This window comes from Halichoeres trimaculatus, unplaced genomic scaffold (genome assembly GCF_033239565.1).
Source record: "Halichoeres trimaculatus isolate MK-OKI-2021-1 unplaced genomic scaffold, fHalTri1.1 fHalTri1_scaffold_21, whole genome shotgun sequence".
Taxonomy (NCBI): Eukaryota; Metazoa; Chordata; class Actinopteri; order Labriformes; family Labridae; genus Halichoeres; species Halichoeres trimaculatus.
The window spans coordinates 16,782,194-16,797,209 of NW_027437199.1; the positions used below are offsets into that span (position 1 = coordinate 16,782,194).

At 41.3% G+C, this 15,016-nt stretch overlaps 1 protein-coding gene across 1 annotated transcript in view; it reads right to left on the reverse strand.

Moving 5' to 3' along the window:
• The window catches only part of adipor2 (adiponectin receptor 2), a 48,950-nt gene that overhangs the window by 14,228 nt on the left and 19,706 nt on the right, over nucleotides 1-15,016 (reverse strand). The window contains exons 2-3 of the mRNA XM_074698584.1: nucleotides 14,516-14,580; nucleotides 13,392-13,662 (exon numbers count right to left, since the gene is read on the reverse strand). Of these exons, the coding sequence (XP_074554685.1) occupies nucleotides 13,392-13,478 (87 nt within the window). The 5' untranslated portion in view covers nucleotides 13,479-13,662; nucleotides 14,516-14,580. The remainder of the gene's footprint in view (nucleotides 1-13,391; nucleotides 13,663-14,515; nucleotides 14,581-15,016) is intronic.

The following is a 15,016-nucleotide window of genomic DNA, read 5'->3' on the forward strand; positions in this document are numbered from 1 at the left end:
ACACGTGACTCAACCTCGGCAGTCCAGGCTCCAACAAGTCATTATAGGAGAGGAAAGGAGTCGGATTTCGCTCAGCGTGAAAGTGCGTGTAAGGATATGATCCCATTCCTCTGGGAAGTGTTCAGAGTATAACAGCTCATCACATATGACTAAAACAGTCTGGAGGTCAGAGCAGCCGGGCTGCCTCTCGTCTGACACACGGAAACAGCCACGTGTGTTTGTTTTTCTCAGATGCTGTCATACTTCAGCAGTCTGGAATTTTCTAGGAAGAGGATTCCTGGGAAACGCTTTTCAACTCAGGATATTTATTCAGTCATTTATCAAAGGAAACATTTGGCTCCAGAGGGAGTGTGGGGGAATCCTGCCAAGCATACTTAGATTGTTTGTCTCCGCTTTGGGCCTGCACATTTATCTGACTGTTATGACTTTAATGCCACACCCTGTGTTTACACCCTGTGTTTATAGTTATGTAACAGAAGCTGATATGTTAAGACATGATCCAGACTTCAGCTGATGGTTGTTTCCTTCTAAAACATATTAATCAAATCCAAAGCTGGACTGGTTTTCAACATCAAAGACTGAAACACTGCAGAAACTGACATCTAAGAAAGAAAAGTTTCTGAAATTAGACTAACTTCTGAATACAAGAAACTTAAGAATTACATTTTAATTGTCTTTTAAAATAGTAAACTAACACATTTTTATGGAGATTTTAGGTGAATGTAACTCATATTAAGTCTAATGAGACAACTTTGACAAAAAATTAGACATAACCACTTGCTTTGATTTCAGTTCTTGCAGTAAAAAATAAGAAAATATTTCCAGCATCTTTTCAAATACCCACTTTCAACATATTTTCTGTGAGAAAATGCAATAAACAAATGCAATAAACAACTTACTGTTTATCTAAGCTCTAAATACACAGTTATTCTGTATATACAGTTTGTGTGTGTGTAGGCTTGTGCAGGTCTTGTAGTGTGTTCATGGCCTTAGAGAGTTCATCTGATAAAGAGGGTAAACATCCTTATCAGAGTGATGCAGGCACACCCTGAGTAAGGGGCACGATAAGATGGCTCGGTATTTCACTGAATCTGTTTTATTCGTCTACTGAAAGAACATTTTTCCCTCATCCTTAGGTGTCAAGTAAGAAATAGATAAAAGGAGAAGGCTGTTTTTACGAGGCATAAAGCAGTCATAAATCCTGTGATGATTTAAAGCTCCAGTGTAAAACATTTTGGACTGAGCAACTTTGGCGCCCCCTGTGGGAGGTCATTAATTTCAGTGAATTTTATAAGCATCTAAAATATATTCGCAGAAGCTTTGAAATGATAATTGTTGAGTTTGGACTAAGCAGCAACCTCTGGTCTAAGAATATGAGACAATGCTGAAGTGCTAAAATCTGCAGTTTCTCCAGTGTCCACTTGAGGCTGGCTCCGGAAGTACCAGAAGTTACATACACACCAAGCCAAAAAAACTGTTTTCAAAGCAGAAATTAACCTATTTACAGCCTGGTTCCAAAAATGTCTCCTGTCTTAATCACTAATTTCACTATCAGCACACACTGGGCTGGGGTGAACTTTTTTCCAACTCAGCAGTTCAGAGGATATTAAGATCACAAGCTTGCCCAATCAGAGGCACAGCTCAGGGTCACATGACTGACAGGCCCTCTGTAGCTGTACTGGAAGCCCCTGTCGAGCCGATTTGCTTTAAAAGTCTGTTTCAGAAACAGACAGATGACGTGAGGGAGACTCCGCTAAGTTTGAACTTTAGTGAATTAGCTAGTTCAAAGATGACCAAAGCACCAAGCAAATCCCCAAAAAGTTTGTTCTTACAACAAATTCAGAAGAACAGAGAGACGTCAAAACATTTCAACTAAACAGCCAGTCCAGCGTAGTTTACAGGCTCTGAAACCACTGCTGTTTGTCTCCTGGTCTGAAACCTACCCCCAGGCAGTGGTTACACAAACAAAATATAATAATCTAGAAAGATGAATAATGATTTTTGACACGTTTCAACCTCAGAGCCAGGAAAACATTATGTATTGCATGTCATAATGATTGTTTTCTGCATTCTTACAGAGTACATGCTTTGATTGTGGTGTGTTAGTTATTGCCAATGTAAAAATTAAAGAATGCAGCTAAGATTTAGCTAATTCAAAGAAGGCCAAAGTACCACCCCTCAGAGAAAGAGTGTTTGCAAGACAAATACAGAAAAGCAGAGAGCCTGCAAAACATGTGTCAGCGAAGCAGTCCGTCCTGCGTGATTTACTCTGAAACAACAAGGGGGAAGGAAATCACTTGAGACACAGACGTGCTCAAGATGAAACGAGGCAGTTTTTCTTAAAAGCCCCTAAAGGCCACTCTCTCCCTCTGTCTTACACAATAACACAAAAACATAAATCCCCCACAGACTCATTATCTGTTCTGTATGTAGACCTGGTTAAGGACTCTCACCTGACTTAACACCTGAAACACTGTGAAGATCTGAGGGAAAAGTCTCTGAGAGAAACAATGAACTTTTGGTTGAGTGTAAATAGAATCACATGCTGGCAGTACGGCGCAGGGAGGAAACCAGGAAACAGCTCTTAGCCAATGGAAGTTTAGCTGAATCACTTCTGACCAATGAGAGCACCGTGTGGACGCCTAATGGTCCAACACTCACCCTTGTACACGGTAACCCCTGCACAGCACAGACGGAGAGATTCAACATGTGACTCACACATGCACAATGCTCTCTTGGGACGATAACAAATTGGAAAAGACGCCAAAGCCTTCAAAAACAAGACAGTATGTTCCACACACACACACGCACACACACACACAGCAAGACCTTCAGCATAGAGCAGACCCTGTGCTCAGGCTACAATGAGACAAACTGTCCTCTCTGATGAACCCATGACCATGGAGCTGGCACAAAATATCTGTGTTAGCATGGCAACCAAATAGCAGGGTTTTTTTTATAGATGGAAGGATCACCAAGGATATTCAAGAGCCAATCTATATTTGCTCCCTTTTTTTATTTAATCATTGGATTAGCTGATGAGTATCAAGCTGAGACCGGGAATCACAAGGCTGGAGAATTTTAAGAGTCAAGGAGACAAGTGGTCTTAGACAGATATGTGAATCCTGATGGTTGGTGTAAGAATTCCCCTTATACGCTGCTTTGCACAAACTCGATCTAAGACTGGTTTTCTTAACTGATTTAACATTAATGTGGAAAAACATCAGTAAAAAATATATATGTTAAAAGATATAATTTAATATTTAAATGAAAAGTTCTTCATTTTTGAACCTGTCCCTGAATTTTCTCTCTAAGACTTAAAGAGGGGGTTATTTGATTTTTTTAGGCTCTTTTTTATTTCTTTGGTACCCTGTAGTAGTAACTTTACATGATTTACAGCTCACAGAAAAACACTTATTCCAGCCTCTGCCTGAACCGCTTCTTTTAGCTACTGTCTCTTTAAGACTCCCTGCTCCACAAACCCCCAACCTGTGATTGGCCAGCCCTCTGGATACCTGTCAGGAGTAGAGGTTTGGGCTGACCATGGTGTTTGAGGCCTGCACCTTCAAAGTGTCAGTAAGTCTCATAAAGATCTCGTGCTATTTTTAGCATGGAGCGTTTTGAGCAGTCTATTGACCGTATATCTCCTCTTTAAATGGAAACATCAAGAACAAATGCTCTTGTTTGGCCTTCTTGAAAACCCATTTAATATTTTCATACTTGCAATTAATAGACAAAAGCAGATTAGCAGATGGATTGGCTGCACGGTGATGATGATCATAGCAGTGTAAGAAATACAATAAGAGGAAGTAAAATCCTGATGTCAGATCCACCTGAGGCTGAATGTCAATGTATGAAAGCATTAAAAAAAGCCTGACTTACAAAGAGAGGATGTACAGGACTCAGAGGAAAAAAATCTCCGCCATTGTTCGCTGGTATTTGTTTATCGGTATTTCCCTTGTTGGTGGTTAAAGAGAAGATGTGCGTGATAAAATTCTGCTCCTTGCATTTTTGGCTCAGTGTCTCCTTTTTCATTCCTCTGTACACAATATTGATCTGGTGTTACAGACTAAGGGAGACGGTTACAGTGAAATTTCTTCTGTCTTGGTAAAACAGAGAAAGCTGATCTATCTATTTATTGTCTGGTAAATCTTTAAATAAAGGGATGAACGAAATCTGATGTTTCAAGGTTTTGGGGCAAGTTTGAGTTTTGATAAATTAATTTAATAATAATAATAATTATACTTAATTTCCTGGCAAAGTTTGTCCAGTGATTGCACTCTGTATACAGAAGCTATTTTAATTGTTCCAAGCAGTTGTTGGTTCTACTTCAAGCCATGACCATTTGCTGCATTTATCCCCCTTTTCAAGTCCCTATATTTTCCATCTGTTAAGCTATCCTATCCAATAACAGCAAAAACTAGAAAAGCGCTCAAAGAGCGCAGACCTCCACCAAGCATATTGTGATTGTCACCAACACTTTAGTCCTACTTTAATGTTATACTCCCTTTCAGCAGACTGTCTGCTACAATTTGCTGTTAGTTGCAGGTTTGTACGATAATTTGTTTCCTGACAGTGTTGAAAATTATGATGACCCAGTTCATATTTCATATTCCAGATCTTAGTATCCAGAGTATTGCCAGGATCTGGATCATACTTTAGCATCTGTCAGAAATTATAGTGATCCTGTCTTGTATTGTTTTTCAAAGCAACCCGACCATTTACCATGGAGTCATATACACATATGGTGAAAACGACCGTATCCCACAATGATAAAGAATCATTAAAAAAATCCTGGATCCAGACGGTGATTGGTATCACCTCCAAAATTTAATCACATCTTCCTTATCCTATTTTGAACATTTCCTGAAAATTTCATCGAGATCCGTTTGTCACTTTTTGAGTTATGTTGTTCACAGACAGACAGTCAAACTCTCCCAAAAACATAACCTCCTAGGACGTAATAATGTGAAGATATAACTTAAAAAAAGAAGCATAAATCTAACTTTTATTCAAACCTGACAAGTCTTACAGTAATTTCGCAAAAACTTTGTCCTTAACTTCCTTCTTCTTCTGAAAAACACACATTTTAACCTGAGTGATGTGGCAATCACTGCAAGTTTATGCTGAAAATTACATCAAGAACTGTTTTCTGGAAGTATTATGTGTGATCAGGAAGTCTGAAAAGGAAAAAAAGCATAAAAACTGTGGGAAAAAAACGTAGTGAACAATATCAAAGAGAGAAATACATTATCCCTGTAGCTTGGTAAAAAAAAGTAATAGACAAAAGGAAGTCATCAAACTGTCAGAATACGGGACAGATGATCCAATCCAACTGGAAACAGGATGTGTAACGTCAGCCCCTGAGCTAAACCGCACCCTCACATTTTGAGACACATATGCTAACACCTCACCATAATGCTGAAAAATTCAGAGGGGGCCCGGCAGGGTGTAGAGACAGCATGGCCTCTTTGGCTGGGGCAGGGGCCCCTAAGCCTCCTCTCAGGTATCAGTGTTGTGTTGCAGCAGGTAAAAAGGCAGACACCAGCCGGATCACAACACAAGCACTATTGTGTTTCAGCTTAACGGCTCTGTGCTGATTGCATTTGACTCTGAACAACAGAGAAGCAGCTTTTGTCTGAACACACACGCGCAGTCAAAAGGCAACACAAGTGTGCTGTTTGATCAGCTCGATAGCTTGTCTTCATGGGATGCTCTTCACACAGAGTTTTGGCAGCGTGTTTGCTCTCCTTCCTGGAAGATGTCTGTGTATAAAGATCACAGGTCTATTTTTAGGGAGCACATTGAATATCCATATCGCTGTAGACAGGAGGGTGGATCTAAAAGTGAACCCAGCCCTGATAATAACGCAGCCTTAATTACTAACGCACAGAGTGACTCATCTTCCAGTGTGAGGAGCCTTGAAGGTGGTGTCTATAATAATAAATGAAGGTGTTGTTCTGCCTTGAGCGAGGTACTGAGAACACAACAGACGGTAAAAATTGAGCTTATTTCTGATTCTTATCAGCAGTGTTTGTTTATAGACGCAGCATCTCTTTCCCTTAGTTACAACTTCAGCTCTTAAACTGTGTGAAAAATTAAACCTCACATATTTCATGCTTGTTCTTGCAGTCACGAGTTCATCTTTTCTGCATTTTCCCGCTGTTCCCCCTCAAAGTGTGTCACCTGAGTTTTTCAATGTTTTGTGCTCGAGGCTCTGAGGATAACTCGATTATAGAGAAAGACGAATGAAAAACACCACCGTGTGATTCTTTTGTTGTTGGCTCAAAACTTTTCTTAACCAACTTTAGTTAATCTGTGGCTCCTTCTCAAACGGAGGCCGGAGAATCTTTTAATGTTTAATTAACTTCAGTGTTTATCCACTTTGTTGATCAGTGGGAAAAAATCCTGGCTTCAAAGAGAAACAGATTCTGACACATGTGGCACACACACACACACAGACTGTGCTGGAGTAATTAAACTGCACACTAATTAGTGTATTTAATGGACACAGCAGTGTGTTTGTGTGTGCTGCATTGCTCACATACTCAGAGCTGTGTGTACTGTCAGAGATGCCTCCAATCAGGTTTTGGTTTTTAAAAAATAAAACTAAATAAAAATTAAAGCTGCAAGCAGCGTTAGACGGGTCCTCGGGCTCCTGCCGGTTTTCCCTCCAATGTGTCCAACAAAATAAGACGAACATTTCGGCGTTGGTTTGATCTGTCTACGACATTCCTAGCCCCAGTTAGGGCTGTTTTGGTGTGTGTAGGCTTGAAGTGAGCCTTATGGCTCTGAGAGAATATTATGGGATGTCAGGGAGTCAGTTGATACCATGGCAACGTATCCCTCTGCTAGGCTGAAGGACATCACCAGCTGCATGAGTGGAACTCTAATTAGCGTGACAGAACCCCAAACAGAGTGGAGACTGAGAGTTTATCAGCCATCTAATGTAAAGAAATCCTCACAGAGTCCACAATTTTACCCCAATCTGTGTCAAAAATATCATGTTGATAGGAATTTTTGTCAGGAATCCATTTTTGGCATTTTTAAAGCTGTACGAGTTTTACTTTTTTCTCTAGAAGCACAAATGCGTCACAAGACAGATGGAAGAGTGCTGGAAATGGATTTTTTATTTATGAGAAACGTCCAAACTACTTGTCCTGTAGGTCACAATGTTGGCTTAATCTGTGTAAAAATATCATATGGTTGTAGGGAATTTTGTCAGGAATCCAACCATGTAATTTTTAAAGCTCTATGACTTGTAGTTTTTTGTCTAGAGGCCCAAATGCGGCACTAGTAGAATGTGTGTTTTGACCTGAAATCGGTTCTCCTCATCTGCTAACATGGAGAAATCCTAAATCGGCCAAAAGCGGTCGGCGGCTTTGAGGGCTCGCCATTCGAAAACCGGGCCAGAAATAACAACTTCCTTCACAACTTTTGGAGAGCAGGGTCTAGTCTGTCATGTGATGGTAGTCTCAAACCTGTACCATTTTTGGTTTTAGAGGAGAAAATTTTGGCAGAAATGGTTAAAAAAAAATTTTTTTAATTTTGTGAGGCAAATAGCCGGCTTCCTGTTGGAGATAGGTCCAGGGTAGCAGCGTATGAATTTTGCGTCTCGATGACACGAGCGTTTTGGTGTTGGTTTCATCTCTCTACGACATTCCTAGCCCGAGCTAGGGCCCATTTAGTTTTTTTTTTTTAGGTTTTTTGGCTCTAGAGGGATTATTATGGGATGTCTGGGGTCATGTTTGGTATCATTACGCAATTTTTCGCAATTGTAAGGTGCGTGCCAATTTTGGTGAGTTTTTGAGTATGTTTAGTGGGTCTAATTTGCGTTCAAAGACGGTGCGGAATAATAATAAGAAAAAATTAAAGCTGCAAGCAGCGTTAGACGGGTCCTCGGGCTCCTGCCGGTTTTCCCTCCAATGTGTCAAACAAAATCAGACGAACATTTTGGCGTTTGTTTCAACTCTCTACGACATTCCTAGCCTCAGTTAGGGCTGTTTTGGTGTGCATAGGGTGGAAGTGAGCCTAATGGCTCTGAGAGAATATTATGGGATGTCAGGGAGTCAGTTGATACCATGGCAACGTATCCTCTGCTATGCTGAATGACATCACCACCTGCATGCTTGGAATTCTAATTAGCGTGACACGAGTGTGACTGGAGGCTGGAGGGGGAGTTTATCAGCCACCTAATGTAAAGAAATCCTCACAGAGTCCACAATTTTACCCCAATCTGTGCCAAAGATATCATATTTGATAGTAGGTTTTGTCAGGAATCCATTTTTGGCATTTTTAAAGCTCTACGAGTTATACTTTTTTCTCTAGAAGCCCTAATGTGTCACAACACCAGTGGAAGAGTGCTCAAAATGGATTTTGGTATTTTAGAGACATGTCTGAACTACTTGTCCTGTAGGCCACAATGTTGGCTTAATCTGTGTAAAAATATCATATGGTTGTAGGAAAATTTGTCAGGAATCCAACCATGTAATTTGTAAAGCTCTATGACTTTTAGTTTTTTGTCTAGAGGCCCAAATGCGGCACTAGTAGAAGTACTAGTAGTGAGTGTTTTGACCTGAAATCTCTTCTCCTCATCTGCTAACATGGAGAAATCCTAAATTGGCCAAAAGCGGTCTGCGACTTTGAGGGCTCGCCATTCGAAAACCGGGCCCGAAACAACAACTTCCTTCACAACTTTTGTAGAGCAGGGTCTGGTCTGTCATGTGATGGTAGTCTCAAACCTGTACCATTTTTGGTTTCAGAGGAGAAAATTTTTGCAGAAAGGGTTAAAAAAAAATAATTTTTATTTTGTGAGGCAAATAGCCGGCTACCTGTTGGAGATAGGTCCAGGGTAGCAGCGTATGATTTTTGCGTCTCGATGACACGAGCGTTTTGGTGTTGGTTTCATCTCTCTACCACATTCCTAGCCCGAGCTAGGGCCCTTAGCGTGTACCTAGGTGGCGCTATTGAGCTTATTATGGGATGTAGGGGGTCATGTTTGGTATCAAATTGCAATTTCACGCGATCCTGATGTGTGTGCCAATTTTGGTGAGTTTTTGAGCATGTTTAGGGGGTCAAATTAGCGTTCATTGACGGGGCGGAATAATAAGAAAAAATTAAAGCTGCAAGCAGCATTAGACGGGTCCTCGGGCTCCTGCCGGTTTTCCCTCCAATGTGTCCATCAAAATAAGACGAACATTTCGGCGTTGGTTTCATCTCTCTACGACATTCCTAGCCCCAGTTAGGGCTGTTTTGGTGTGCATAGGGTGAAAGTGAGCCTAATGGCTCTGAGAGAATATTATGGGATGTCTGGGAGTCAGTTGATACCATGGCAACGTATCCTCTGCTGTGCTGAATGACATCACCTGCTGCATGCTTGGAACTCTAATTAGCGTGACAGAACCCCAAACAGAGTGGAGACTGAGAGTTTATCAGGCATGTAATGTAAAGAAGTCCTCACAGAGTCCACAATTTTACCCCAATCTGTGTCAAAAATATCATATTTGATAGTAGAGCTTGTGAGGAATCCATTTTTGGCATTTTTAAAGCTGTACGAGTTATACTTTTTTGTCTAGAAGCCCAAATGCGTCACAAAAACGCTGGAAAAGCGGTGGAAAAGTGCTAGAAATGGATTTTTTACTTTAGAGAAATGGCCGAACTACTTGTCCTGTAGGCCACAATGTTGGCTTAATCTGTGTAAAAATATCATATGGTTGTAGACAATTTTGTCAGGAATCCAACCATGTAATTTTTAAAGCTCTATGACTTTTAGTTTTTTGTCTAGAGGCCCAAATGCGGCACTAGTAGAATGTGTGTTTTGAGGTGAAATCGGTTCTCCTCATCTGCTAACATGGAGAAATCCTAAATCGGCCAAAAGCGGTCGGCGGCTTTGAGGGCTCGCCATTCGAAAACCGGGCCAGAAACAACAACTTCCTTCACAACTTTTGTAGAGCAGGGTCTAGTCTGTCATGTGATGGTATTTTCAAGCATGTGCCATTTTTGGTTTCAGAGGAGAAAAATTTTGCAGAAAGGGAAAAAATGCAGAAAACTCTTATTTTGAAAGGCAAAATAGCCGGCTTCCTGTTGGAGATAGGTCCAGGGTAGCAGCGTATGATTTTTGTGTCTCATTGAGCTGAAAATTTTGGTGTTGGTTTCATCTCTCTACGACATTCCTAGTGGCGGCTAGGGCCGTTTTTGTGTGTTTTTGTGTATTTTTTTTTTAGGTTTTTTGGTTCTCTAGAGAGTATTATGGGATGTCAGGGGTCATGTTTGGTATTTTCTCGAATTTTTTGGCGATCCTGATGTGCGTGCCGATTTTGGTGAGTTTTCGAGCATGTTTAGGGGGTCAAATTAGCGTTCATTGACGGTGTGGAATAATAAGAAAAAAATTAAAGCTGCAAGCAGCATTAGACGGGTCCTCGGGCTCCTGCCGGTTTCCCCTCCAATGTGTCCAACAAAATGAGACGAACATTTCGGCGTTTGTTTCATCTCTCTACGACATTCCTAGCCCCAGTTAGGGCTGTTTTGGTGTTCATAGGGTGGAAGTGAGTCTAATGGCTCTGAGAGAATATTATGGGATGTCGGGGAGTCAGTTGATACCATGGCAACGTATCCTCTGCTATGCTGAGTGACATCACCAGCAGCTGCATGCTTGGAATTCTAATTAGCGTGACACGAGTGTGACTAGTGCCTGGAGGGAGTTTTTATCAGGCATCTAATGTAAAGAAATCCTCACAGAGTCCACAATTTTAACCCAATCTGTGTCAAAAAATATCATATTTGATAGTAGAGCTTGTGAGGAATCCATTTTTGGCATTTTCAAAGCTGTACGAGTTATACTTTTTTCTCTAGAAGCCCTAATGTGTCACAACACCGGTGAAAGAGTGCTCAAAATGGATTTTTTTATTTTAGAGACATGTCTGAACTACTTGTCCTGTAGGCCACAATGTTGGCTTTATCTGTGTAAAAATATCATATGGTTGTAGGGAATTTTGTCAGGAATCCAACCATGTAATTTTTAAAGCTCTATGACTTGTAGTTTTTTGTCTAGAGGCCCATATGCGGCACTAGTAGAATGTGTGTTTTGAGCTGAAATCTCTTCTCCTCATCTGCTAACATGGAGAAATCCTGAATTGGCCAAAAGCGGTCGGCGACTTTGAGGGCTCGCCATTCGAAAACCGGGCCCGAAACAACAACTTCCTTCACAACTTTTGTAGAGCAGGGTCTGGTCTTTCATATGATGCAACGTTCATACCTGTACCATTTTTGGTTTCGGATGAGAAAATTTTTGCAGAAAGGGTTAAAAAAATTTTTTTTTAATTTTGTGAGGCAAATATCCGGCTTCCTGTTGGAGATAGGTCCAGGGTAGCAGCGTATGATTTTTGCGGCTCGATGACACGAACGTTTTGGTGTTGGTTTCATCTCTCTATGACATTCCTAGCCCGAGCTAGGGCCCTTAGCGTGTGCCTAGGTGGCGCTATTGAGCTTATTATGGGATGTTGGGGGTCATGTTTGGTATTAAACGAAAATTTTGGGCGCCCATAATGTGTGTGCCAATTTTGGTGAGTTTTCAAATTTGTTAAGAGGACCTAATAAGCGATTTACTGGAGTGCGGAATAATAATAATTAAAGCTGCAAGCAGCATTAGACGGGTCCTCGGGCTCATGCCGGTTTTCCCTCCAATGTGTCCAACAAAATGAGACGAACATTTCGGCGTTTGTTTCATCTCTCTACGACATTCCTAGCCTCAGTTAGGGCTGTTTTGCTGTGCATAGGTGGAAGTGAGCCTAATGGCTCTGAGAGAATATTATGGGATGTCAGGGAGTCAGTTGATACCATGGTAACATATCCTCTGCTATGCTGAGTGACATCACCACCTGCATGCGTGGAATTCTAATTAGCGTGACACCAGTGTGACTTGAGGCTGGAGGGAGAGTTTATCAGCCATCTAATGCAAAAAAAAACCTCACAGAGTCCACAATTTTACCCCAATCTGTGTCAAAAATATCATATTTGATAGAAGGGCTTGTGAGGAATCCATTTTTGGCATTTTTAAAGCTGTACGAGTTTTACTTTTTTCTCTAGAAGCACAAATGCGTCACAAAAACGCTGGAAAAGCGGTGGAAAAGTGCTAGAAATGGATTTTTTATTTATGAGAAACGTCCATACTACTTGTCCTGTAGGTCACAATGTTGGCTTAATCTCTGTAAAAATATCATATGGTTGTAGACAATTTTGTCAGGAATCCAACCATGTAATTTTTAAAGCTCTATGACTTGTAGTTTTTTGTCTAGAGGCCCAAATGCGGCACTAGTAGAATGTGTGTTTTGACCTGAAATTTGTTCTCCTCATCTGCTAACATGGAGAAATCCTAATTCGGCTGAAAGCGGTCGGCGACTTTGAGGGCTCGCCATTCGAAAACCGGGCCAGAAACAACAACTTCCTTCACAACTTTTGGAGAGCAGGCTCTAGTCTGTCATGTGATGGTAGTCTCAAACCTGTACCATTTTTGGTTTCAGAGGAGAAAATTTTTGCAGAAAGGGTTAAAAAATTTTTTTTTAAATTTTGTGAGGCAAATAGCCGGCTTCCTGTTGGAGATAGGTCCAGGGTAGCAGCGTATGATTTTTGCGTCTCGATGACACGAGCGTTTTGGTGTTGGTTTCATCTCTCTGCGACATTCCTAGCCCGAGCTAGGGCCCTTAGCGTGTGCCTAGGTGGCGCTATTGAGCATATTATGGGATGTCGGGGGTCATTTTTGGTATCAAACGAAAATTTTCGGCATCCATAATGCGTGTGCCAATTTTGGTGAGTTTTCGAATATGTTAAGAGGACCTAATAAGCGATTTACTGGAGGAGGGAATAATAAGAAAAAAAAAAAAAAAGAAACGCAGCAGGAACAATAGTGCCCTCGGCCTTCGGCCGAGGGCACCTTCTAGCTCTTGCTAGAAGGTGCCCTGGCTCAGGCCGAGGACCCTAAAAAAAGAAACGGACGAAATACAATAGTGCCCTCGGCCTTCGGCCGAGGGCACTTTCTAGCTTGCTAGAAAGTGCCCTCTTCCGTTGGCCGAGGACCCTAAAAAGAAACGGACGAAATACAATAGTGCCCTCGGCCTTCGGCCGAGGGCACCTTCTAGCTCTTGCTAGAAGGTGCCCTGGCTCAGGCCGAGGACCCTAAAAAGAAAAACGGTAACTAAGTTGATACTAGAATTTACATTATTTGGGGCAGGAGTTTATATATTCATCACCTCTTCAATAATTAATGTAAAGCTGTGTGTGTTTGGTGGGATAGGTTTACTGCCTGTTAACCCTCGCCACGCCACCAGGCTCTAAACCAACCACATGACAGCGTGCGTGTGTGTGTTCCAGTGTGTTTCTGTGTGTTAAAAACTCACTCCGTTGTGTGACGGGCACTCTGAGGTGCTGAGGTGACCTGTTGAAGAACCTGAGGTGGGCGTGTCGTCTTTCTCCCGGGGACTCATGGGATCTGTCGGCGTGCCCTCTGTGGTGTGTTCGATGAGGTTGGAAGTTCTGTGTCGCAGCACGAAGGCTGGGCCCTCGGCCCCACTCGTCTCTCCTCCGTCCAGCTTGGCACGCTGGACCGACCCCCCAGAGGCAGAAGGCTCAAGGGATGAATGAAGATGGTTGAGGCAAAACCTGGATAAACTGCGGAGGAGTGGAAAAATATTTACACATTAGTAGAGTTATGGACACAAAATATATATTTTTTTCCATTTCAAGTTTAAAAATTGTATGAACCAACTCTTGAATTGTTTTATCTTTCCTTTTTATTTTGATTTAAATTCATACATTTTTGTTATTTTCTTTAAATCATAACTTTGTACAACATTCAATTTTTTCTTTATTTTCTTTTAATTTAGAAAACTTTCTTTAAATTCTTTAATTTTCTATTCTATTTATCTTTCCTTTTAACAGTAACGCCAGCAAGCTAGTCCAGGCAGATTCCTAAACACAGGTCACATGTCATACTCATCATGACGATCTTCACATCATGCCCTAGGGATGGGTACCTTTCACATTTGACACAACACGGTACCGATGCCCGGTACCTGGCAATCGGTACCGGTACTCAACGGTACCAATTTTTGGTACTTTTTTGTGGTTATGTGGCAAAAACTATCCATTAGTTCAATAATAAAATATATATTTTTTTACAATTTAACATATATATTCTTTTATATATAACCTTGAAATGCTGTGTTCATGTCCAGCATGGAAAATCGCCTACTCTTCCACTCCCTCACAGTCACAAGGATGCGTTTAGGTACCTAACCATGGTAACTTTTGATTTTACAAGAATCGGTACTTTTGACAGAATTCGGTCGGTACCTAAAGAAGTACCTAATTCGGTACCCATCCCTATCATGCCCTCTGCCCCTAAATTTGGTGGTCTAATTAAACTGTAAAAATCTTCCATCTCTGCGTCTGCTGCCCTGCATTTGTATTGCTGCAAGTTCTTAAAGTCTGAAAATGATGCTGAATAAACAACATGACCAACCTGGACTCCACTGAGCGGGGCTCAAATTTTTGGTCTGGTCTGAAATCTTCTTGAATGGGATGAACCTGAGAGAAACAAAAAATGGGAGGAAGCAGAAAGAAGATTTAGAGTTAGTTTTGTTTATCATCAAATAAAAAAAGTGAAACCAAGAGAACAGCGAGTCTTGAAACACCCAGAGAGCCCTGTGAGACTCTCTACGTAACAACACAAAGCCATTAGAAACTGAAATGGTCTTTCTACCCATACAGTGAAGTGCAGCATATATATCACAGCTGAAGCATCAGGAAGTCTTCCATTTGGGCCTGACTGTCCAGACTAAATATAAAACACTGGAGGCATTATCTCGCAGTTAATAGGCCACAGTTCAATCCCTTTACAAGACAAACTACCCTGCAGATATATGTCTGCTGCCCTGCAGTTCATAAAGACAGAGTGGCTCTGCAGGAGAGCTCAGGATGCTATTTTACATCAATGCTTCAGTGCCTCTGAAATCAAGTAAAA